This window comes from Bombina bombina, chromosome 2, assembly GCF_027579735.1.
Source record: "Bombina bombina isolate aBomBom1 chromosome 2, aBomBom1.pri, whole genome shotgun sequence".
Lineage (NCBI taxonomy): Eukaryota > Metazoa > Chordata > Amphibia > Anura > Bombinatoridae > Bombina > Bombina bombina.
In genome coordinates, this window is record NC_069500.1 from 737801419 (window position 1) to 737827579 (window position 26161).

The 26161-nt window shown below is 37.6% G+C and overlaps 1 protein-coding gene across 1 annotated transcript; it reads right to left on the reverse strand.

The window, feature by feature from the left end:
• Window positions 1-1680: 1680 nt before the first annotated feature.
• Window positions 1681-22001, reverse strand: FAM174C (family with sequence similarity 174 member C). Its single transcript, XM_053702795.1, has 4 exons — window positions 21877-22001; window positions 14317-14540; window positions 2477-2596; window positions 1681-2371 (listed from the first exon to the last, which is right to left on the reverse strand). Exons 2-4 carry the CDS (start codon window positions 14538-14540, stop codon window positions 2368-2370), a joined length of 348 nt encoding a protein of 115 aa, XP_053558770.1. The 5' UTR covers window positions 21877-22001; the 3' UTR covers window positions 1681-2367.
• Between the last annotated feature and the right edge of the window lie 4160 nt (window positions 22002-26161).

The window sequence follows — 26161 nt, forward strand, 5'->3', positions numbered from 1 at the left end:
AATGTTGGAGAAATTTAAATTAGAAAGTTGTTTAAAATGACACGCCCTATTTGAATCATGAAAGTTTTTTTTTTTTTAATAATTTAAGAGTTCAAAGCACTGTTGTTATGACAGCTCCAATCAGAGGAGTAAGTAAGGTGATTTAAATAGCAGGTGAGAAGATGACAAGTTGGCAGTGAGGTATCACACACTGCATATCATGTATCACGGAGGCTCAGTACTCGGGTCTCACTAAGACTGTGAAGTGAGATTACAGGGTATGTCATTAGCATCTCTAAACAGAAGGATTGTTATAAAGTTTTTAAAGCTTTGGAAAAATTGTAGTGCCCACAACTGGAAAGTTTCTCTGAATAGGTGCACCTTGTACAATTTTACTGTACAAGAGGAGATGAAAGCAAAGGAGAGATGCTGACAAAATGATCAACTGGGAGAACGTTTTCAGAACAGAAACTTAGATGTGTGTGACGTTTGAATAGGTTATGCTAAAAATACCATTTTAGATTCCAGATGCTATCAAGGAGATAGTGTACTAATTATGGGGGAGCTGCACATGGGCTCTGCAACAATATCCACAATAGACTGGGATGGGAGAAGCCAGTTGGCAGCAGCTTATTGGGCCAAGGTGGTAAAGAGTGGATTAAACTATTGTGCGTTTCTTTTGCGAGGTCAGCAGAATTTAGTATGTGATTGAACATGAGATGTGAAGTGCAAAACCTAATGTAACCAAAAAACAACAAATGGAGGATGTTATTGATGTACTGTAACTCTAATACTGTCAGCCATGAGGTGAAATGCAAATGGTGAGGTTCCCCCAGCAAGGAGTATCTGTAACACGTTTTAATATTTTGATATTCTGCTAGTGGGAAATCATCCAGAACATATAATTCTGTAGTAGGGGTTAGAAGACAGAAATATTGCTGGAGAGAAGAGAGATGCGTGTGCAATCAGCAGGCAAACAACACAAACTCAAAGGAACCGAGTTTTGTCAGATGGCAACAACATGGTAAACGCACAGAATAGTAATGGAAATAAAGATGAGCCAGAAAAGTAAACACTATAGGAGTGACAATAGAGAGCCGTTGCAGGGCAAGTTGACCAATCAGACTGCAGCAGAGGAATGCCAATGAGAAGAGGTACTTATGTTAAATTACAAGTCGTTTGTCACATTGGTTGGTACAATTTCACCCACCCTTTAAATGGCAGAAGAACACTTGCTAAAAAGACAGCAATTAACTTGGCACAGATCCACTCTGCAATATGTAGTGGCAATGTCCTTTATACAAGTGATATAGTGCCACAAAGCTTATTCAGAGGTGGCAAATATAGGGTTGCCACCTCAGCCATGTTTTCCTGGACACTTATGAGTTACACATGCTGCAGGGTGTGCAGGGCGGAACATGTATTGTGTTTCTGGACAGCACTATTCATATTCCTCCCTGCACACCCTGCAGCATGTGTAACTTATAAGTGTTCTGTATTTTAAAGGGACGGGTGGCAACCCTAGGCGGATAGGACCTAGTTAGTAAAGAGCTCCATGGTAGATAAAGGGTTGCCGTTCAAATAAAGTAAAAAGCAGACTTCTCTGAATAGGCACATTTATGTACTAGTCAAAAATCATATTTTCCAATGTCATATATGAATAAAATATGGATGATAGTAAAAAAAACAAAAAACAGCAAAACCATTGAATAGAGTACTTTAGTGCATATTAAACATGTGGCATTTAGAACAATAAATCAATCATAAAGTTTTGTTGCAAGAATTAGTTATAGAACATACACAATATCTCCAGTATTGAAAACCCATCCATAAGTAAAGAGGAATGTTTTATTACCATATAAAAAGGCACAGTGGAAAAAACGTTTGTTATAAAATGCCCCCAATCATAGCATCAAATTTCATTAAAAATGGAAACACTTTTCATTAAACCGGAATGTATTATCTATTTGGCAACCAAAAACAAAATAAGTCAACACTTAAACTCAGTTGCCAGTAATGTAACTGCATACTGACAGTAGATGTTAGTCATCAGTTAATAGCCAACAGATCCATTTGACTGCAAGGGGACAATCAAAAACAGTCCCTCGCAGGCTACGTGGAATGTGCATTATGTTCAAAGGGCAGAGCAGCCATTTTAACCACCTCTTTTCAGACACCAGATGGCTCCAGTACCTGAGTCAGACCATAAGAAATCATAGCCAGTTTCTCAATAAGTACAAAATATGACATCACAAGCATTCATTCCTCCTCTGTTACCAGGATTCCCAGAAAACAGCCGTGGCATCATGAAAATGGCAAAAGCCACAACTGCTGTTGGTATAAAGGAGTTCTCTTGCTGGTAGTGACATATAAGTCATTGGGTGTCAATCATCTGTGTTAAGAAAATAAGGAACAAATAAGAAACCACTTTGGGGTAACAAAGGAAATAACAAAAGTAACAATGTAGAACTGTCATCAAAAATTCATGTTCTCTGACCTTCTTATATTCCTGGCCTCAAAAATCTTTTCCTCATCACTTTCAACAGACCCCATCTCCATGTTCTCATCATAATCCGACAGCAAGCCATATTTCTTTCTTTGTGGCTTCTTGTTTAACCTAAGGAAGAATCACAAACCCAAACAAGTGATAAATGAAATGAAAGAACATTAGTCTGTGTGAGGTAATGCTGAGATAATGGTGTTGGCAAATAGTGTGATGGTAAAAGTAGAATTCCAAAAACAAGGAGACGCACAGTTAACAAGTTATACTTTAAATACTTTAATTTTAAACAACTTTCTAATTTACTTATATTATCTAAATTACTTCATTCTCTTGATATTCTTTCCTGAAAAGCATATCTAGATAGGCTCAGTAGCTTCCGATTGGTGGCTTCACATATTTGTCACATATGATTGGCTCACCCATGTGCATTGCTATTTCGTTAACAAAGGATATCTAAAGAATGAAGCAAATTAGATAATAGAAGTAAATTGGAATGTTGTTTAAAATTGTATTCTCTGTCTGAATCATGAAAGAAAAATATGGGGTTTATTGTCCCTTTAATGGATTCATATAGTACAACCTGTACGCAGTTTTAAACATTCTTCAAATTTACTTCTATTATCAAATTTGCACTGTTCTTTTAGTATCCTTTGTTAAAAAGCATACATAGGTAGGCTCAGGAGCAGTTATGCAATACTGGGTACTAGCTGAACACATCAGGAGAGCCAATGACAACAGGTATATTATGCAGCCACCAATAAGCAGCTACCTATCAGTAGTGCATTGTTGTTATTGAGCGTACCTAGGTATGCTTTTAAACAAAAGGATACAAAGTGAAAACAAAAACAACTTATAATAGAAGTAAATTGGAAAGTTGTTTAAAATCCCATGACCTGTCTGAATCTTAATAGAATTGTGGCTTTACCATCAATTTAAAGAATACAAAGCTTGTGAGTCTTAACAGGCTACATTATTCAACAACAACAGCAAACGCCTGTAAGAATCAGCAGCTTCTCTAGTCTAAAGTAACCGCGGCTATTCCCATCTTGGTTCATTTGTATTAAATTACAAGGTATTATTGCTACAACTGCTATTTGTTTCTCTTTATAAATCAAAGTGATGGTGCTTGCTGTGCAAGGATTTTGGTGGAAGGTCGATACCGTTACAGAAAGATGTAAATGCGCTTTTGCATTAATACAAACACTTTGTAGCATGTAGCAAGGTCAAGTAAGCTGCTGCATACATACAGGAACATTAACATCTCTTGCTTTTGTGTTAACGATAGCTGTTGTCCCATACTTTTTGGTGTTCCTAGGAAGCATGGGACACACAATTTTTACACAGTCGCCTTTTAAGATTCTCTGGAGGGATGTGAGAACGTACAGGAACATCAGTCAAAACATTTTACCACTACTAAACAAACATTGCATTTTTTTCTGTGCTAAATTAAATATTTCTTGTGGGAATTCATTTTGAGTTTAATATCCCTTTAAAGATTAGTGCATTCACCTCTAATCCCCAAAGAAAGAAATGGCCAGCGGTTCAGAATCTCTGTGTTTGAGTACAAATGTGCCACTCAAGTTGTCTCAGTTTGATGAGGTGTCACACACAGGTGTTTAAAACCCGGGGCTGACTGACAACTTTTGGCCCAGGGGGCAAGTACAATCCAGAGGCTCACCTACTTCCCGCCCCTAGTAAGGGGCACCATAAGCATAAGTAAAGGATAATTCACATAAACGCTACAATGATGCTTTAGACTGATATAATGTAAGTTGACCTTGCTCATATAGAATCATACACTAAATATTTGGGTGAAATATACTTATCCTGCACATATTTATATAATGATCCTCATATATTCTGATATGACCGATTCTGCACATATAGTGTGTCCTACAGTACACCTGATAATATATAGTCTGACCCGCACATATTTATATAACTACCCTGTACATATAGTGTGTCATACAGTACACCTGATAATATATAGTCTGACCCGCACAGATTTATATAACTACCCTGTACATATAGTGTGTCCTACAGTACACCTGATAATATATAGTCTGACCCGCACAGATTTATATAACTACCCTGTACATATAGTGTGTCCTACAGTACACCTGATAATATATAGTCTGACCCGCACAGATTTATATAACTACCCTGTACATATAGTGTGTCCTACAGTACACCTGATAATATATAGTCTGACCCGCACAGATTTATATAACTACCCTGTACATATAGTGTATCCTACAGTACACCTGATAATATAGTGTGACCCGCACAGATTTATATAAATACCCTGTACATATAGTGTGTCCTACAGTACACCTGATAATATAGTCTGACCCACACAGATTTATATAACTACCCTGTACATATAGTGTGTCATACAGTACACCTGATAATATATAGTCTGACCAGCACAGATTAGTTATATAACTACCCTGTACATATAGTGTGTTATACAGTACACCTGATAATATAGTCTGACCCGCACAGATTTATATAACTACTCTGTACATATAGTGTGTCATACAGTACACCTGATAATATATAGTCTGACCCGCACAGATTTATATAACTACCCTGTACATATAGTGTGTCATACAGTACACCTGATAATATATAGTCTGACCCGCACAGATTTATATAACTACCCTGTACATATAGTGTGTCCTACAGTACACCTGATAATATAGTCTGACCCGCACAGATTTATATAACTACCCTGTACATATAGTGTGTCATACAGTTCACCTGATAATATAGTCTGACCCGCACAGATTTATATAACTACTCTGTACATATAGTGTGTCATACAGTACACCTGATAATATATAGTCTGACCCGCACAGATTTATATAACTACCCTGTACATATAGTGTGTCATACAGTACACCTGATAATATATAGTCTGACCCGCACAGATTTATATAACTACCCTGTACATATAGTGTGTCCTACAGTACACCTGATAATATAGTCTGACCCGCACAGATTTATATAACTACCCTGTACATATAGTGTGTCCTACAGTACACCTGATAATATAGTCTGACCCGCACAGATTTATATAACTACCCTGTACATATAGTGTGTCATACAGTTCACCTGATAATATAGTCTGACCCGCACAGATTTATACAACTACCCTGTACATATAGTGTGTCCTACAGTACACCTGATAATATGGTCTGACATCTGATAAAATACAGGGAGTGCAGAATTATTAGGCAAATGAGTATTTTGACCACATCATCCTCTTTATGCATGTTGTCTTACTCCAAGCTGTATAGGCTCGAAAGCCTACTACCAATTAAGCATATTAGGTGATGTGCATCTCTGTAATGAGAAGGGGTGTGGTCTAATGACATCAACACCCTATATCAGGTGTGCATAATTATTAGGCAACTTCCTTTCCTTTGGCAAAATGGGTCAAAAGAAGGACTTGACAGGCTCAGAAAAGTCAAAAATAGTGAGATATCTTGCAGAGGGATGCAGCACTCTTAAAATTGCAAAGCTTCTGAAGCGTGATCATTGAACAATCAAGCGTTTCATTCAAAATAGTCAACAGGGTCGCAAGAAGCGTGTGGAAAAACCAAGGCGCAAAATAACTGCCCATGAACTGAGAAAAGTCAAGCGTGCAGCTGCCAAGATGCCACTTGCCACCAGTTTGGCCATATTTCAGAGCTGCAACATCACTGGAGTGCTCAAAAGCACAAGGTGTGCAATACTCAGAGACATGGCCAAGGTAAGAAAGGCTGAAAGACGACCACCACTGAACAAGACACACAAGCTGAAACGTCAAGACTGGGCCAAGAAATATCTCAAGACTGATTTTTCTAAGGTTTTATGGACTGATGAAATGAGAGTGAGTCTTGATGGGCCAGATGGATGGGCCCGTGGCTGGATTGGTAAAGGGCAGAGAGCTCCAGTCCGACTCAGACGCCAGCAAGGTGGAGGTGGAGTACTGGTTTGGGCTGGTATCATCAAAGATGAGCTTGTGGGGCCTTTTCGGGTTGAGGATGGAGTCAAGCTCAACTCCCAGTCCTACTGCCAGTTTCTGGAAGACACCTTCTTCAAGCAGTGGTACAGGAAGAAGTCTGCATCCTTCAAGAAAAACATGATTTTCATGCAGGACAATGCTCTATCACACGCATCCAAGTACTCCACAGCGTGGCTGGCAAGAAAGGGTATAAAAGAAGAAAATCTAATGACATGGCCTCCTTGTTCACCTGATCTGAACCCCATTGAGAAACTGTGGTCCATCATCAAATGTGAGATTTACAAGGAGGGAAAACAGTACACCTCTCTGAACAGTGTCTGGGAGGCTGTGGTTGCTGCTGCACGCAATGTTGATGGTGAACAGATCAAAACACTGACAGAATCCATGGATGGCAGGCTTTTGAGTGTCCTTGCAAAGAAAGGTGGCTATATTGGTCACTGATTTGTTTTTGTTTTGTTTTTGAATGTCAGAAATGTATATTTGTGAATGTTGAGATGTTATATTGGTTTCACTGGTAAAAATAAATAATTGAAATGGGTATATATTTGTTTTTTGTTAAGTTGCCTAATAATTATGCACAGTAATAGTCACCTGCACACACAGATATCCCCCTAAAATAGCTATAACTAAAAACAAACTAAAAACTACTTCCAAAACTATTCAGCTTTGATATTAATGAGTTTTTTGGGTTCATTGAGAACATGGTTGTTGTTCAATAATAAAATTAATCCTCAAAAATACAACTTGCCTAATAATTCTGCACTCCCTGTAGTTTAGCATAAATATAATAATAATAATGTTATATAAAGCATATTATAAAAAAAAAGTATTACATAAAAATAATATGTCAAGGGTGCTCTTTCTTTTATTCCAGAAATGTATAAATGCAATATATATTAGGGATATATGGTTATGATAAATAAAACAATAATTTATATATATATATATATTTTATACAACTAGGTTATAATGTGAAATTAATTTACTAGGACTGGTCCTATTTTGACTTAGTTTGGGGAAAATACTCTAACACTAACTGTTACATTTTCTATATCAGGCTCTTGAATCTTGATGCCTGATTGCCTGTAACACACATACTTAAAGGGACACTAAACCTATCTTTCATGATTCAGATAGAGCATGCAATTTTAAGCAACTTTCTAATTTACTTCTATGGTCAAATTTTCTTCGTTCTCTTGCTATCTTTATTTAAAAAGCAGGAATGTGATACATAGGAGCCGGGCCATTTTTGGTTGAGAAACTAGGTTATGCTTGCTTATTGGTGGGTAAATGCAAGCCTCCAATAAGCAAGCTCTATCCATGGTGCTGAACCTAAAATGGGCTAGCTGCTAAGATTTACATTCCTGCTTTTAAAATAAAGACAGCAAGAGATCAAAGAAAAAAAATATAAAAGGAGTAAATTAGAGAGCTGCTTAAAATTGCTGAATAATGAAAGAAAAAAATTGGGTTCAGTGTCCCCTTAAGTTGATGCTCAGTCTGTGCTAATAGGCGGCTTATTTTTAAGTCTTCAAGGAATAGATACATATTCTTATAGAACATTTAGTGTAGGTAATACTAATCGGTATACAATTTAACAGGACAATAGATGTATTTTTTTTAAAAGAACGGACAAGTGTATCCATTATTCACAGTAACAATTGAATGACAAAAACTATCAAGCAATAAATACACTTAAACAGAAAGTAAAAAAAGCTAAGTCCATAAACACAGAGCCTGTGCTGTGTATTACTTCCTTGTACTTACGATACTAGGCTGCAACTGTCCCAGTGTGGTTTGTCTGCTCACAGGCTGAGAGCGTGAAGACCAACTGACTGGTGAGGTTCCGGACCAAACTGGGACTCTTGCAACAGAATACTGAGAGGTCCTGTAGGTAATACACAGTACCGACTCCCAATGCGTTTAAGGGCTTTTTTTTAATAGTGTTTTTATTGCGTGATTGAATTTATGAATCATGGATGCGCTTTTTGTTTTATCATTGACTTTAATTATAAGAAGACCATTGGCTACAGCAATCTGGTGTTAGCAGCTCTACCATCACGGAGACTGTGTATATTTATTGGCTGCCGTCCTGTTATTTGTCACTCTTTGGACATTTAGACATTCCAGACTACTAATATCCTTTATAATTATTATATTTGACTATTTGTTTTTATGTGGTACTCTTTTGGACTGCTAGACTTAGCTACATATTATACAATAGTATTCTAAATAAATATGCAGTTTAAATAATAAAATATGTGTAAAGTTTTAGCCTCTATAAATTATTGGTTGCCCCCATGTTAAAACCTAGTTTCCTTTATCTAACTTCTTCTGCTAAGAACAATTACGAACAGATATAAAGTAAATATTAGAATGTTAAAGGCACTTTAAAACCTCTGATACTTTACAAGCTCATTTATTAGCAATTCAGCAGGGAATATGAGACAATAGGCTTTTAAATCTTAGATAACAAAATGGCGGACACTATGATATTGTAATATATAATGCTTAAAGGGCCATTTTAGTGAGAAAAAACAATACTTTAAAGTCAGGGGTTAAACAAAGAGTTGCAGGATCACTAGTTATAAATTAACATGCTCTAACGAATTAAATCTTTTCCCCCCTCCCCCACTATAATGGCCTTTTTTTTCCTTTGCTCTGAAATACTAATAAAATGCACTTAGATAAAGGGCAGCCTGCAGGCGCTTAGAAACAGGCAGAGATTTAGAGTTTAGAGCAGATCTTTCCAAACTTTTCATGTTGGTGACACACTTTTTAGACCTACATCATTTCGCGACACAGTAGTTCAGTTTTACTGGCAAACAGGAGGTTAAACTAACTTGTTTTAAGAGATACGGACACATACATAAATGATATAATAACAAAATGTATTTACAAGTAACAGTATGTATGTGCAAGAATAAAAAAAAGTTTAATAACACCAATAGCTACTTACTATTTTAATGGGATGTATGAGGTTGATGGGATGAACACAATTTCAGAATATTTGGTGTAATATTAGATAAAGACACTCACATTTCATCATCAAGCATTTTTAAGCTTCCCCTTCCTATCCATATATCAAGAGCAGGAGCAGCAATGCACTACTGGGAGCTAGTTGCAAAAAAAAAAAAAAACCCACTGACTTCTGACTTCAGCTCAGCATTTAAGCTGACGCCCTCAGAGCTCGGTGAGTCCGATTGAATACTGCCCGCGCTGCAAACACACTGCTTTACCACTCACTAACTACACATGCAGTCACGAGCCAATTTAGGAGACTACACGTGCAGTCAGGAGCCAATGTGCCGCCAATGGGAATAGTTTCAGTTCCCACTGAGCTGCACCAATAGGTTAAGATGATCTGTGACCCCCTAGGTATCAATCACGTGTCAACCATGTGATATGCGTAGCAGGCAGGCGGAAAGTCAGAAACCAAAAAAAAAAAAAGTAAAAAAAAATTAAATTTTAAAAATTTTGTACTGAAGCAGGGACACACCTACACACTGCTGCCGACACACTAGTGTGTCCCGACACACAGTTTGGAAAGCACTGGTTTAGAGGTTATAAAGTATATTAATATAACTATGTTGGTTGTGCAATACATTTTTTTAAAGGGACAATTTACTCAAAATGTATTATATACACTCAATATAAAGTCCAAAATGCAGAATAGTTTACACTAAAAGATATAGCTTACATATGACCATCACCAGCAAAAGATCACTGCAAACAAGAAAAAGGTAGTATAATTTTAGATTAGATCAAATTTCTTGACTGCAACAATCTGTGTAATACAAAATGTCAGGTTTCTTATACAAGGTGATGTTACTCTTCCAACATTATGGGCAAACTGATGGTTAAAGGACAGTAAACAACTCGAGGTTTTAACCCTTCTCGCTGCTAAGCCCTTTAAGTCTCATAGTTATGTTTTGTTTTTTAAAGTCTCATAGTTAGAAATGTACCCTGCTAACTTATCTAGGCTAACCCTACTACATATCTTTTCCCAACTGGCTTCAATAGAAAACAGTCTGCAAAACACATTTTGAGCAAGGCTAGTTTTGTTGTCTGCAGATTAGCTCCTCCAAATAAGACAAATAGTGGGTGCAGTTTGGCTTCTGAAAAACAATTGCAGCAAACTAGATGCTAAGGTTTTAAAAAAAATGTTTAGACTTGGCAGATATGTTATTGTACAACAATGTAATTACAAAGGTGTACTTTGTATGAGTGTCATGTGACGTGCACCATCTTGCACCTGTGCTCAACACTGTGATGCATAAGCGAATTAATAATGATGAGAATATCAATTTACTAACTGCTACAATTTAAATAAATGCTAAATTGTTATTAAAGATTATTTATAATCCAATACACACAGCCGCCAAATTTTCCAAATCAAATTAACAGCTATTTTAAAAATAAATCTGCATGATGCGTTTCATTGATTTGCGTTATGAACTATATAAATTAAGAACTATTTTTCTTAAATTCTTTTGATGTTATGAACCCAACTCTTTCTTTACCCCACACCGTACAGTTTGCCAGTACTTGAAACAACACAATTTCCATCTTTCTTTCTACACTCAGGGCATTTGTGCTCTTTGGCACCCAGTATAGGACCAGATTACAAGGGACACACAAAAAAATTCACTCACGTGTTAGCTGTACTCAAAGTAAAAAATTAGCATGGCCGCATTAGAGCACATATTAAAAGTAAAAGTTAACGAGCGAGTGAAAGAAACAGGCACACTAACTTCAGGACTCTGGATATCGCGACAGCGATAACTTCTCCCCAAAATATATTAGTTATCGCTTGCGTGCCAACCTGGCACTGTACTAGATCAACTGAGCTAAACTGGAAGGTGCGTTAGGAATACTTTGCATTTCTTTGTTCTTCTATAATTATATTTTGTAAAATATATATCTATAGCTATATATCTATATGAATATATACTCTCACCGGCCACTTGATCAGGTACACCTGTTCAATTGCTTGGTAACACATATTGCTAATCAGCCAATCACATGGCAGCAACTCAATACATTAAGGCATCTAGATTTGGTGAAGACGACTTGCTGAAGTTCAAACCAAACATCAGAATTGGGAAGAAAGGGGATTTAAGTCACTTTGAACGTGGCATGGTTGTTGGTGCCAGACGGGCTGGTCTGAATATTTCAAAAACTGCTGATCTACTGGGATTTTCATGCACAACCATCTCTAGGGTTAACAGAGAATTGTCCGAAAAAGAGAAAATATCCAGTGAGCGGCAGTTGTGTGGAACAAAAATGCCTTGTTGATACCAGAGGAGAATGGGCAGACTGGTTCGAGATGATAGAAAGGCAACGGTAACTCAAATAACCACTTGTTACAACCAAGGTATGCAGAATACCATCTCTGAATGCACAACACATCGAACCTTGAAGCAGATGGGCTACAGCAGCAGAAGACCCCACCGGATGCCACTCCTGTCAGCTAAGAACAGGAAACGGAGTCTACAATTCGCACACAGGCTTACCAAACTTGGACAATAGAAGATTGGAAAAACGTCTGGTCTTAGGAGTCTCGATTTCAGCTTCGACATTCAGATGGTAGGGTCAGAATTTGTCGTAAACATGAAAGCATGGCTCCATCCTGCCTTGTTGTCAACTGTTAAGGCTGGCTGGTGGTGATGGTGTAATGGTGTGGGGGATATGTTCTTGGCACACTTTGGGCCCCTTAGTACAAATTGAGCATCGTTTAAACTAAACGTATTGTTGCTGACCATGTCCCTCTTTTTATGACTACAGTGTACCCATCTTCTGATGGCTACTTCCAGCAGGATAATGCACCATGTCGCAAAGCTCAAATCATCTCAAACTGGTTTTTTGAACATGACAATGAGCCCCCTTCCTCCATGTGTATTGTGTGTGTATTTTTTAAGAAGCCGGAATAAAGACTGACTTTTATTTTACGAATCCCTGGCGTGCTGCCAATTTTTCTACACTTATGACAATGAGCTCACTGTACTCCAAAAGCCTCCACAGTCACACACACACACCGGAGCCCTTTCCAGTCAAACACATTGCCATATACAATATTATCTCTCCTTAACGTTTTTTTTATCAATATTAAAATTACATTTTTATTAAAGTGAAGATCAATTTGGATGAATTAGTGCCCGGTTTTTAATAAACCTATTAAAAACAAGGGCACTTTAATTAATCAAAATTGACATTTTATTATTATCATCATCATCATCATCATCATCATCAGGTATTTGTAGAGCGCCAACAGGTTCCACAGCGCTAACATTTCACTCCTTTTCTGCAAAAACTTACCTTTTAATCTTACAATGAAATTATTATGTATACCGCGCCAACATTACAAGATACAAGCTCCCAAAATGAGATCCCTAAAAGCTCAAAGCTAATAGATATGAATAGAAGGAAGGAGCGCCTAAAAAAGGCTAAAGTATCTGCATATGCTAAAATATCAAGGTTAAAAATTAATTTATTATTAACTTAACATACGGTAGGGTACCCTATACACAATTCAGAATGACAGATAAAAACAATTATGATCAATTGATTAGGGGTAGGTCAATTCCTCAAGACAAGTATCATCAAATTTGTGAGGAAATAATATAGCTGTGAATAAAAATAAGTGTCAAAGAAAAAAAAAAATAATAATTATATATAACAGGCAGGGCATAAAGTGACCCTCCTTGTAAACATGCAACGCGTTTCTCAGCACCAACGCTATTTCTTCAGGCATATATATCATATATATATATATATGATATGCCTGAAGAAACAGTGTTGCATGTTTACAAGGAGGGTCACTTTATGCCCTGCCTGTTGGTTCCTGTCTTTTTATTAATATTTTAAATAAATTCCTTTTTTTAACTTATATTGGAACCTTTACTGATCATTTTATATACCAACCACCATCTACCTACCACTACCATTGAGATTGGATTCGCCCCGTGTGGAAATCTCTGTGTGCCTCCTTGCTTCCTGCTTGTGGGGTTGCTCCTGTGTTCCAGCTCTAAGGAATTAAAGCACAAGTGTTCCTGCATACATGTTGGAAACTCAGCAAGCTGGGTTGCTGAGATTGCCCAGTACGTGCCTGATAGCACTGTATGAGTGCTCCTAAAAAATGTGAGTACCCTGTTGTGGATACATACAAACCTTTTGCATTGTTCTACTGGTACACACAAGCGCCTCTCTTTTTCTTTCCCTTTTTCTCTAGACATCACCTTTCTTGATGTGAGGAGAGAGCAGCTTCACTGACCATATTTGTTGGATGGATCTTCCACTACTTCTCTGATTCGGATCTATTATTGGGACTCTGAGCCTTGAGAGAGACTTTTGGTTCTATATATATTTTTTATTATTATATTACTTTATTCTATACATATGTTATTTTTTGTTTGGTTTTGGATGCCAATTGATCCCTTAAACATTTACACACATATATACAAATAGACCATCTGGACTTTTTACTCTTTGTATCCATATACATCTTCTTTATGTATATGTGTGTGTGTATACATGTAAGCATATTTTATTTTATTTGGTCTTTATCTGTTATTGTTGCCATTGATATAGTGCGCCCCCTATCAGGATCTCTGAGTGAGATTCTTGTTAAGTTCCTTTGTTAATTTTAGCTACTCCTCACACCTTCTTTTTCCTTCTTCCTACCTGATCTCACTTGCTCTTTGTACCTCATTCTCACACTCCTTGTTGCACACCTCATTTATTTGTACTCCCTTCTCTTCCCATCATTTGTCCCATGAGTCCGGTGAGGTCACTTTAAGCCATGATTCAAATATTTATATCTTACCGTACAGTTCTAATGATGAAGTAGAACACCGCCAGCACACTGACCCCAATCAGCACATAGAACGCTCTTTGCAGCATGTCCAAATTGATACCGAAAAGCTTGCCATGCACGGTTACCTTGGGAGTTTCAGTATATGGAGTGGCTGTGGTGTTTGTGGAATTCCCAGAAATCCCTAGGCTCTCAGCCACATATGACATAACCAGAAAGCAGGCAAAATACCACATCTACAGGATTAGAAGTAAAAAAGAAAGTAAACGTGTGTATCATAAGCCAGGTACATTGCTTTTCCTAAATTAATGTCTGGTTTCTAATTTTTTGGGGAAAACTACAAATTTGCTAATGTAGGAAGCCATTCCACACCCACTACTAGGTTTTAGATATCTGTGGTCTTAAAGGGGCAGTAAACTTACAAACTAATGTTATATAATTCTGCACATAGTGCAGAATTATATAACATTAGCTTACCGGCACATTTTATACTTTAAAGGGTTGCAGAAAAATTTTAACTAAATCCTTCTTTTACCAGAACGCCGCTCCTTGCTCTACTGAGCGGGTCTGGATTTTACACAGCGCATCTCTGCAACACTGTGTGCCCAGTCGCGCCATTAAAATGAATGTAGCTCGCTCCCGCTGCGAGTCCAGAGCGGGAGTGAGCTACATTCATTTTAATGGCGTAACTGGGCACACAGTGTTGCAGAGATGCGCTGTGTAAAATCCAGACCCGCTCAGTAGAGCAAGGAGCAGCGTTCTGGAAAAAGGAGCTTTTACATAAAATTTCTCTGCAATACTTTAGTGTATAAATCTGCCAGTAAGCTAATGTTATATAATTCTGCACTATGTGGAGAATTATATAACATTAGTTTGTAAGTTTACTGCCCCTTTAAAAGGGACAGTCTAAACTAAAACTGTTATTGTTTAAAAAGATAGACAATGCCTTTACTACCCATTCCCCAGCTTTGCACAACCAACATTGCTAGATTAATATAATTCATAACATTGAAACCTCTAAATTTCTGTCTGTTTTAAAGGCTCTATAGACAGCCTCTTATCACGTGCTTTTTTATTTGCTTTTCACAACAGGAGACTGATAGTTCATGTGGGCCATATAGATAATGTGTTCACGTCTGAGGATTTATTTAAGATTTAGCACAACACAGTACTAAATGCAAGTCAATAGATAATAAATAGTCATGTGATCAGGGGGCTGTCAGAAGATGCTTAGATACAAGGTAATCACAGAGGTAAAAAGCATCTATACTATAATTGCGTTTGTAATGTCAGTCGCTGCTGGCAGTTGCGCACGCAGCCGAAAGAATTCACCTGGATGCAGCAAAGCTGCATCCTGGTGGATTCCGAAAATAGCAGGGAGGTGAAAGAATCCACCCTGCCATTTTCGGAATCCACCGGGATGTAGCGAAGGCAAACAGAGCATTACAAAAACCTGCCCGCAATAAGCATGTAAAAAAAAACACAACCGCCTGCACAAAGTATTAAAGTGAAAGTCTATTTTGATGAATTAGTGCCCGGTTTTTAATAATCCTATTAAAAACAAGGGCACATTAATTCATCAAAATTGACATTTCAAGCGTTTTCTTCAAAAACGTACCTTTTAATCGTGAAAGCTGCTCCATCGATTCCCCTGGCCGTCAGAAGCCTCTGCTTACGTCAGAAATGACGAATCCGGCTTCCTCAAATCACGGCGTTCCCCGGAGGGATCATGGCCTGAGGGAACGCCGTAACTGGATGAAGCCAGATTTGTCATTTTGGACCCCCAAGCAGAGGCTTCCGACGGCCAGGGGAATCGATGGAGCAGCTTTCACGATTAAAAGGTAAGTTTTTGAAGAAAACACTTGAAATGTCAATTTTGATGAATTAAAGTGCCCTTGTTTTAAATAGGATTATTAAAAACCGGGCACTAATTCGTCAAAATTGACCTTCACTTTAAGAAAATAATAAGCTAACCGCCCGCACAAAGTATTAAAAAAAAAAAAAAAAAAAACCCTGACTACCTAATAAAGTTATTAACCCCTAAATCCGCAAACCCCAACATCACAAACTACCTAATACATCTATTACCCACTAAACCGCCAACTCACCACAACGCATTAAACCTAATTTACCTATTAACTCCTACATCGCCAACCCCCACAATGCAAAAAACTAATTTAATGACTAAGCCCCCTAACCTAACACCCCCTAAATTAAAACCTTAATTACAATAAAAATAAACTACATTACAAAAAAAATTACAATACATTAATCTAATTACAAAAAAAAGGCTAACATTACAAAAATAATAAACACATTATCCAAAATAAAAAAAATAAACCTAATCCCTATCAAAATAAAAACACCCCCTAATATAATGCTAAACTACCAATAGCCCTTAAAATGTTTTTTTTGTAGGGCATTGCCCTAAGTTAAACAGCTCTTTTACATTAAAAATAAACAAAGTCCCCCCTAACAGTAAAACCCCCATCCACCAAACCACCAAAAATAAAAAACCTAACACTAAAAAAAACTAAACTACCCATTGCCCTGAAAAGGGCATTTGTATGGGCATTGCCCATAAAAGGGCATTTAGCTCTTTTTTTACTGCCCTTAAATGGGCATTCAGCTTTTTCCAAGTGCCCAAAAGAAAAAACTAAGTAAAAAAACAAAAAAAAAAACAACTAGCACTAAAGCCCCAAATAGGTACTCACGGTTTCAGAAGTCTGGCGTAGAAGGTCTTCTTCCAGGCGGTCCATCGTCTCCATCCTCAACGAAGGTGGCGCCTAGGTCCGGAGCGGTCTTCCCAGAAGTGGCGATCCTCGGTGGTGCTCCTCGGCAAAGGCGTGAAGGTCCCTCTTCATGTGATCGTCCGCCGCACACTGAAGAATTCAAGGTACCCCATATTTATTGGGGTACCTTGAATTCCTATTGGCTGAAATTTTCAAAATCAAAAAATAGGATGAGAGCTACTGAAATCTTATTGGCTGATTTGAACAGCCAATAGGATTTTAGTAGCTTTAATCCTATTGGCTGTTTTGAAAAATTCAGCCAATAGGAATTGAAGGTACCCCAAATTGATTGCGGTACCTTGCATTCTTCAGTATACCACAGACAATCGGATGAAGAGGAGCCTCCATGTCGCCGAGGACCGTCGCCGCCGCGGATCGCTGCTGCCGAGGATCACCACATCTGGGAAGACCGCTCCGGACCTCCACTCCGCCTTTGCTATGGATGAAGATGATGGACCCACCTGGAAGAAGACCTTCTCCACCGGACTTCTGAAAACATGAGTACCTATTTGGGGCTTTAGTGTTAGTTTTTTTGTTTTGTTTTTAACTTAGGGTTTTTTTGGGCACTTTGAAAAAGAGCTAAATGCCCTTTTAAGGGCAATGCCCATACAAATGCTCTTTTCAGGGCAATGGGTAGTTTAGGTTTTTTTAGTGTTAGGTTTTTTATTTTGGGGGGTTTGGTGGGTGGGGGGACTTTGTTTAATTTTAATGCAAAAGAGCTGTTTAACTTTGGGCCCTTTAAGGGCTATTGGTAGTTTAGCATTAGATTAGGGGGTGTTTATTTTTTGGGGGGGCTTTTTTATTTTCATAGGGATTAGGTTTATTTATTTTTTTTATTTTGGATAATGTGTTTATTATTTTTTGTAGTTCTATTTTTTGTATTTACAACATATAGACTGCCCTCTGGGCGGGTTTACCAACTAGTATTAAAGGGACACTAAACCCAAATAGACAGAGCATGCAATTTTAAGCAACTTTCTAATTTACTCCTATTGTCAAATTTTCTTCGTTTTCTTGCTATCTTTATTTAAAAAGCAGGAATATGATGCATAGGAGCCGGCCCATTTTTGGTTGAGAACCTGGGTTATTCTTGCTTATTGGTGGGTAAATGTAAGCCTCCAATAAGCAAGCCATATTCATGGTGCTGAACCTAAAATGGGCTGACTGCTAAGATATACATTACTGCTTCTAAAATAAAAATAGCAAGGGAACGAAGAAAAATTGATAATAGGAGTAAATTAGAAAGTTGCTTAAAATGTCATGCTCTGTCTGAATCATGAAAGAAAAAATTTGGGTTCAGTGTCCCTTTAATTCAACTGTGTTGGTCATACAAAACTGGGGACTGGGTAATAATAATAAAGGGATTATTTATCTTTTAAAACAATACAAATTCTATTGTAGACTGTCCCTTTAAAAAGGCAATTAAAGTCAAAATTTAATGTTCATGATTCAAATAGAGCATGCAATTTTAAACTACTTTACAATTGTTTTCTATTAAAAAAGTTGTTTTGTTGTCTTGGTATCCTTTGTTGAAAAGTAAGGGCAGGAGCAGAAATGCACTATTGGGAGCATATATGTGCAGTCACCAATCACTAGCAGCAATTTCTGAGCCAATCTATGTATACTCTTCCAACAAAGGAATCCAAAAGAAGAAAGGAAATGGAATAATAAAAGTAAATTTGAAGTTGTGTTCAATTTGTGTTGGGTACCTATGCTAGGTATAGGCAACAGTGCAATAAGATGATCTAATGTATTACAACGTTTTCTTATGATAGTTTTTTTTACTTCCATTTAAGGATCTGTGAGTTTTGTGAACTTTATTGTTTTAGTAAAAACACAAATTTGGGAACCAAGTGGGCAGGCAAAAAATATATATATATATATACTGTCTCAAATGTCTCAGGGTAAGAAGGCAAATCAGTGTTTAAATGAACCTTATAAACTGTGCTATGACAGTTATACTGTTTACAACTACCATCACTATGCATTATATGTTATGATATTCAATGGGCATTTAAAGGGACACTGAACCCAAATTTTTTCTTTCGTGATTCAGATAGAGCATGCAATTTTAAAGTGAATGTAAATTTTGATGCTAAAGTGCCCGGTTTTTAAAACTTCGATTAAAAACAGGGGCACTTTAATTCATCAAAATTTACATTTTACTCCTGTTGTGAAAAAAAAAAAACTTACCTTTTAAACTTCACAGCAGCTCCAGCTTCCTCCACCCATTGCAAACCCTCTTCCTGGGTCTAAAATGAGGAATCCGGCTTCCTCCAATCACAGCGTTGAATCAGACACCGATTCCCCTGGGTGGGAAGCTGAGATTGGAGGATGACCTATCCATCATTTCTGACATCAGAAATGGCTTGCGACGACCGGAGGAAGCTGAAGCTGCTGTCAAGTTTAAAAAGGTAAGGTTTTTTTCACAACAGGAGTGAAATGTAAATTTTGATGAATTAAAGTGCCCCTGTTTTTAATCGAATTTTTAAAAACCGGGCACTTTAGCATCAAAATTTACATTCACTTTAAGCAACCTTCTAATTTACTCCTAGTATCAATTTTTCTTTGTTCTCTTGCTATCTTTATTTGAAAAAGAAGGCATCTAAGCTATTTTTTGGTTCATGACCTGGACAGCACTTGTATATTGGTCGGTTAAATTAATCGACCAATCAGCAAGAACAACCCAGGTTGTTCACCAAAAATGAGCCGGCATCTAAACTTACATTCTTGCTTTTCAAATAAAGATACCCAGAGAATGAAGAACATTTGATAATAGGAAAAAATTAGAAAGTTGCTTAAAATCGCATGCTCTGACTCACGAAAGAAAAAAATTGGGTTCAGTGTCCCTTTAAATATTTCTGGTACATTGTGATGCAGAATTATCATATGCAGCACCAGCAAGACTCTTTTCTTGACTCACTTTTGAATACCAATATGAGTTGCCTGGTGATGTCATTAGTAGTGCTAGACAAATATTTCTATAGGTCACCGGCCCTGTAAAGTTACTAGTTAGTAGAAAAGAAAAGAATAAAATAATAGCCTGCTTAATAAATATATGATTTGTCTGCAGAGAACTTGCATTTTCATGTGTGCTTACATAATCACATTGCTGATGTTATGATATGTGAATGGTAATGTCATTGTTGCTTATTATGTTTGGAATTTCCAAGCTTATGATTTTTTTTAATCCTCATGACTGATAGCATCACCATCAATATCACCAGAGATACATTTTTCCAAACAAGTGTTTGCAAACAACAATGCGTGCTCAGATGCTAAGCAGCATTAAGTCATGTGAAATATTAGAGCATCTGATTGTTACCCGTGTACTCTCTCCTCACTGTCCTCTATAGCACAATGCACTTTAAGTGTTTTACTTCCTCATTTCACAAGTGTTACACTGTTGTGATAAATTAATAATACTAAATACCATTTTAAGCTATCCACTAAGTCAAATAAATATTGTCCCTTTTTGGATTACTGCTCTAAACTTAAAGGGTCAGGCTACTTGAATTTTTGTATTGTTTAAAATGGTAGATAATCCCTTTATTACCCATTCCCCAGTTTAGCATAACCAACATGGTTATATTAAAGGGACATAATACTCATATGCTAAATCACTTGAAACTGATGCAGTATAACTGTAAAAAGCTGACAGGAAAATATCACCTGAGCAGCTCTATGTAAAAAAAAAAAAAGATATTTTACCTCACAGCTTCCTCAGCTCAGCAGAGTAAGTTCTGTGTAAAAAGTTATACTCACCTGCTCCCAGCTGCAGGTAAAAAATAAATAAATGAAGAAATGAACAGCAGCCAATCAGCATCAGCAGTGCTGAGGTCATGAACTCTTTTACTGTGATCTCATGAGATTTCATTGTTACACTGAATAGGGAAATAATATGAGAGTGCATGAGGCTCATCCTTTCAGCTGTCCCAGGACAGACATACTAATATGCAACTTAGAAATCCTTTACAATGGGATGTGGCTACTGAGGAACTTTTGAGGTAAAATATCTTTCTTTTTTACATAGAGATGTTCAGGTGATATTTTCTAGTCAGCATTTTACAGCTATACTGCATCACTTTCAAGTGTTTAAACATTTGGGTATTATGGCCCTTTAATATACTTTTTACCTCTGTGATTACCTTGTATCTAAGCCTCTGCAGTCTGCCCCCGTTATCTCACTTCTATTGACAGACTTGCATTTTAGCCAATCAGTGCTAACTCATAACTCCATGGGAGTGAGCACACCGTTATCTATATGGTACACATGAACTAGCACTGTCTGTGAAAAACTGTCAAACTGAAGTGAGACATGAGGCAGCCCTCAAGGTCTTTGAAATATACTACCTAGGGTTAGCCTTCAACAAAGCCTACAGAGTGAACAAAGCAAATTTGATGATAAAAGTAAATTGGAAAATGGTTTACAATTGCATTTCCTATCTGAATCATAAAAGTTTTATTTTAACTAGATTGTCCCTTTAAATATCCTATTAAAACTCAAAACGATAAGCAGAAAACAAATCCCTCATGGTCATTTTTAGAAATTCTTTTATGGAAGCAAACATAACAAGGGATGGCTTTGTTGTATAATTTTTCTACTATAAAATCCCTTGTAAAATATAGATATAGTAATAAAAGTGAGGTATCCAATACTCAGTCAGTTTATATACACATACACGTTAGGTAAAACTATAAGCACAGAAAGAATACAGATTAATCCTATTCAACAAACTTGTGCTGCTGCTCCCCCACCCAGCGGGTACACAATACAGACCCTCGTAGACGCAGTGCAGGATGTGCAGAAAAACAGCAAATTTGTAGAGCTAATCGCTGGAAGAGCCAAACCAATTTTACTGACTCCCAACCAGCTTTACTGACTCCTTCCGCTTTCCTCTCCTGGTCCCGCCCACTTCGTGACGTAGCACATGACGTTGTAAGGATTGAGGAAAGAAAGTAACTGTCTACAGAATCTCAACCTTGCAATGCTCACCTCACCTGAAAAATACAAAAGCGCTGCTAGTTGTACGTCTCGAATTGATGTGTTTGAAATCTAAACAAATTGGTACTTATTACTAGCTGCATATTATGAAAATAGAAGAGATACTGCTGATGATGCACTTGGAATAATGTAACCGTATTGACTTAGCTACAAGGGTTAAAAACGTAATTTTAAGGCTTTCCATAAACCTTTAGGACTAAAAAGTTGTCTATCCACGTAAGCCAATCATATGTGTCTGTCTCACTGTATGTATGTTTAACCCATCATTAGTAGTTCAGTGGTCTCTGCCCAATCTTCAGATATTTTTTTTTTAATGCAAAGTGCCATTTGCAACGGAAGCCCATAATCCTGAAACATCTGATGGGTTATTGCATAAATAAAATGTGTAATATGACAGTTCAAAAAATGTCACTACACATGTTAGAAGCTGCTTACTCAAATATTATATTTTTTGTGTCAATTCAAAACCCTAAATACTCCAATTGTACACTTTTTCTATGCAATTAATTGCAAACCATTCAGAAATAGTATTTCATTGTCTGTGTCTAAGCAGGTGCATCTAATAGTTGCCAACATTTGGGGGGGGGGGGGATCCAGGGACACTTTGTAGCCAGGGGCGGACTGAGACCAATCAGGGCCCCGGGCAAAAATTGAGGAAGGGCCCCCACTGTCTCACACTGACCCACATTCATTCACATTTATGCAAATGAACATGGTAACCTCTCTGCCCTGCCCCCACCATTCCCTCAACCTCCAGGGCCAGGATCCCCAATGTCAAGGACCAGACCCAAACTCCATGGCCCTCATAATGGCAGAGCCCTGACAGGAACCCCCACCACACTCTATGGCCCATGAGCAACAAACCCCACATCCAAACACAAGGCCCCCACTCTGAGGCCAGGGCCCCCACCTAACTCCCACTTAACTGCTCAGTTGCTGACAGGGCAGCTGTCAACCCCAGCTTAAACAGCACACCAGGAGACATGGAGATGACATTTATGGGCCCCCCTACATGCTGGGTCCTCGGTCCAGGTCCTATTCGCCCGGCTGATCAGTCCACCCCTGTTTGTAGCAGAGCCACACCCATTTATGGTGTATATAGACCCACCCACTCCAATCCACACCAAAACAAGCAGCACATATAATACTAGTAGTATAGTTTAGCTATACTGGTAATTTCATGATTCACATAGTTTTTAAATTCACTTATATTATCAAATGTACTTTGTTCTCTTGGGTACCTATTGTTGAATAGAATATGTGCATATCCCCAGCAGCAATACACTGCTAGGAGCCAGCTGTTGATTGGTGCCTACAACTATTGGCTCATCAGATGCGTTCAGGTAGTTTCCAGTAGAGCAATGCTGCTTTGGAACTTTCTTTAATTATATGTTTAATCCCTTTGCAGGAGGGTAAACCAGAGGTGCGACCAAGTATCAGCCAATCGGAATTAAGGTAGAAAAAATCCTATTGGCTGATCCAATCAGCCAATAGAATGCAAGCTCAATCCTGTTGGCTGATTGGATCAGCCAATAGGATTGAACTTCAATCCTATTGGCTGATTGCATCAGCCAATAGGATTTTTTCTACCTTAATTCCAATTGGCTGATAGAATTCTATCAGCCAATCGGAATTGAAGGGACGCCATCTTGGATGACGTCATTTAAAGGAACCTTCATTCAGTGTTAGCCATCGATTGAAGAGGATGCTCCATGTCGGATGTCTTGAAGATGGACCCGCTCCGCGCCGGATGGATGAAGATAGAAGATGCCGTCTGGATGAAGACTTCTGCCCGTCTGGAGGACCACTTCGCCTGGCTTGGATGAAGACTTCTCCCGGCTTCGTTGAGGACTTCGGCCCGGTTGGATGAAGACTTCTCCCGGTAAGGTGATCTTAAAGGGGTTAGTGTTAGGTTTTTTTAAGGGGGTATCAGGTGGGTTTTAGAGTAGGGTTGGACGTGTGGGTGGTGGGTTTTAATGTTGGGGGGGATTTGTAATTTTTTTTACAGGTAAAAGAGCTGATTACTTTGGGGCAATGCCCTGCAAAAGGACCTTTTAAGGGCTATTTGTAATTTAGTGTAGGGTAGGGCTTTTTTATTTTGGGGGGGGCTTTTTTATTTTTTTAGGGGGATTAGATTAGGTGTAATTAGTTTAAAAATCTTGTAATTTGTTTATTATATTCTGTAATTTAGTGGGGTTTTTTGTACTTTAGCTAATTTTATTTAATTGTATTTAATTTAGGGAATTAATTTAATTATAGTGCAGTGTTAGGTGTAATTGTAACTTAGGTTAGGTTTTATTTTACAGGTACTTTTGCATTTATTTTAGCTAGGGAGTTATTAAATAGTTAATAACTATTTAGTAACTATTCTACCTAGTTAAAATAAATACAAACTTGCCTGTAAAATAAAATAAACCCTAAGATAGATACAGCTATTAGTTATATTGTAGCTAGCTTAGGGTTTATTTTACAGGTAAGTATTTAGTTTTAAATAGGAATAATTTAGTTAATGATAGTCATTTTATTTAGATTTATTGTAATTATATTTAAGTTAGGGGGGTTAGGGTTAGACTTAGATTTAGGGGTTAATAACTTTAGTATAGTGGCGGCGACGTTGGGGGCGGCAGATTAGGGGTTAATAATGTTTAAGTAATGTTTGTGAGGCGGGAGTGCGGCGGTTTAGAGGTTAATATATTTATTATAGTGTCGGCAATGTCCGGTTCCGCAGATTAGGGGTTAAAAATTAAATTTTAGTGTTTGCGATGTGTGAGGGCCTTTTGTGTTAGTGTACTTTTTAGCACTTTAGTTAAGAGTTTTATGTTACAGCGTTGTACCATAAAACTCTTAACTACTGACTTTAAAATGCGGTACCAGTTTTGACAGGAGAGGGTCTACCGCTCACATTTTGGCAGACTCGTAATACCGGCGCTATGCAAGTCCCATTGAAAAAAATAGGATACGCAATTGACATAAGTGGATTTGCGGTATTTCCAAGTCTGGCCAAAAAAGTGAGCGGTACACCTGTACCTGCAAGACTCTTAATACCAGCGGGCGTTAAAAAGCAGCATTAGGACCGGCCAATGCTGCTTTTTAAGCCTAACGCAAAACTCGTAATCTAGCCGAATGGTTGTGTGTGGAATACAGCAATGTTAAGGTAATTATAAAGGTTCTTTTAACATTGCTATATGTCACACAGCCATCTTTGTACAATTTTTCTGCCTTTTAATTATCCTCCACACAATAGATTTTATAAAGGAAATCTAGGTTTCAACATGGTGGAACCTGTTACTTTATAGCAATTTAGGGGAATAGCAAAGCCCACAATTTTCAGCTTTAATTACAGGAAATGGGGACAAAAATAATGAAAATAAGCCCCTTTGGTCTTCTAATACATATTTTGTACCATTTACAATGTACTCCGTCCTCAGTATACAGCCCACTGATTCCTAAAGATTGTATCTAATCCCACAATCAGAGAATGCTCGAGATTTTGTGTTGCCTGAGGCAAAGCAAAAATAGGAGAAAGCAAAAATATTAGGTCCCTACATTTATTTGTATGCATTAACTATTTTTAAAGGGGAAAAAGAAAACAATCTAAGTGTTAAAGCATTTGATTACACATAATTACATTGTGTTACATTTTATTATTGTTCTATTGCTTTTTTAAAACTGTGTGCTTAACCCCATGCAGTGGGATTAAATGCATAGTCAAAGTCAGCTCCAGAGTAGCAATGAATCATTGAGAGCTAGCTGAGCACATCTGGTGAGCCACAATATGCATATGGGTATAGCCACAAATCAGCAGTTAGTGCCCAATAGTGCAATACTTCTGCCATACCTACCTAGGGATGCATTTTAACAAAGGATACCAAGAAAACTAAGTTCATTTCACAATAGAAGTGAACTGAAAAGTAACTTAAAATTACATGTGGGGCAACCTCCAGAAAAGGTATCCATATACAATAAAAAAGAGAGTGGGAATAAATAATACACAGAGAGAATGGGAGAAAGAGAGAAAGAAAAACCAGAGAGAGGGAGAGAAGCAGAAAGAGAAATAAAG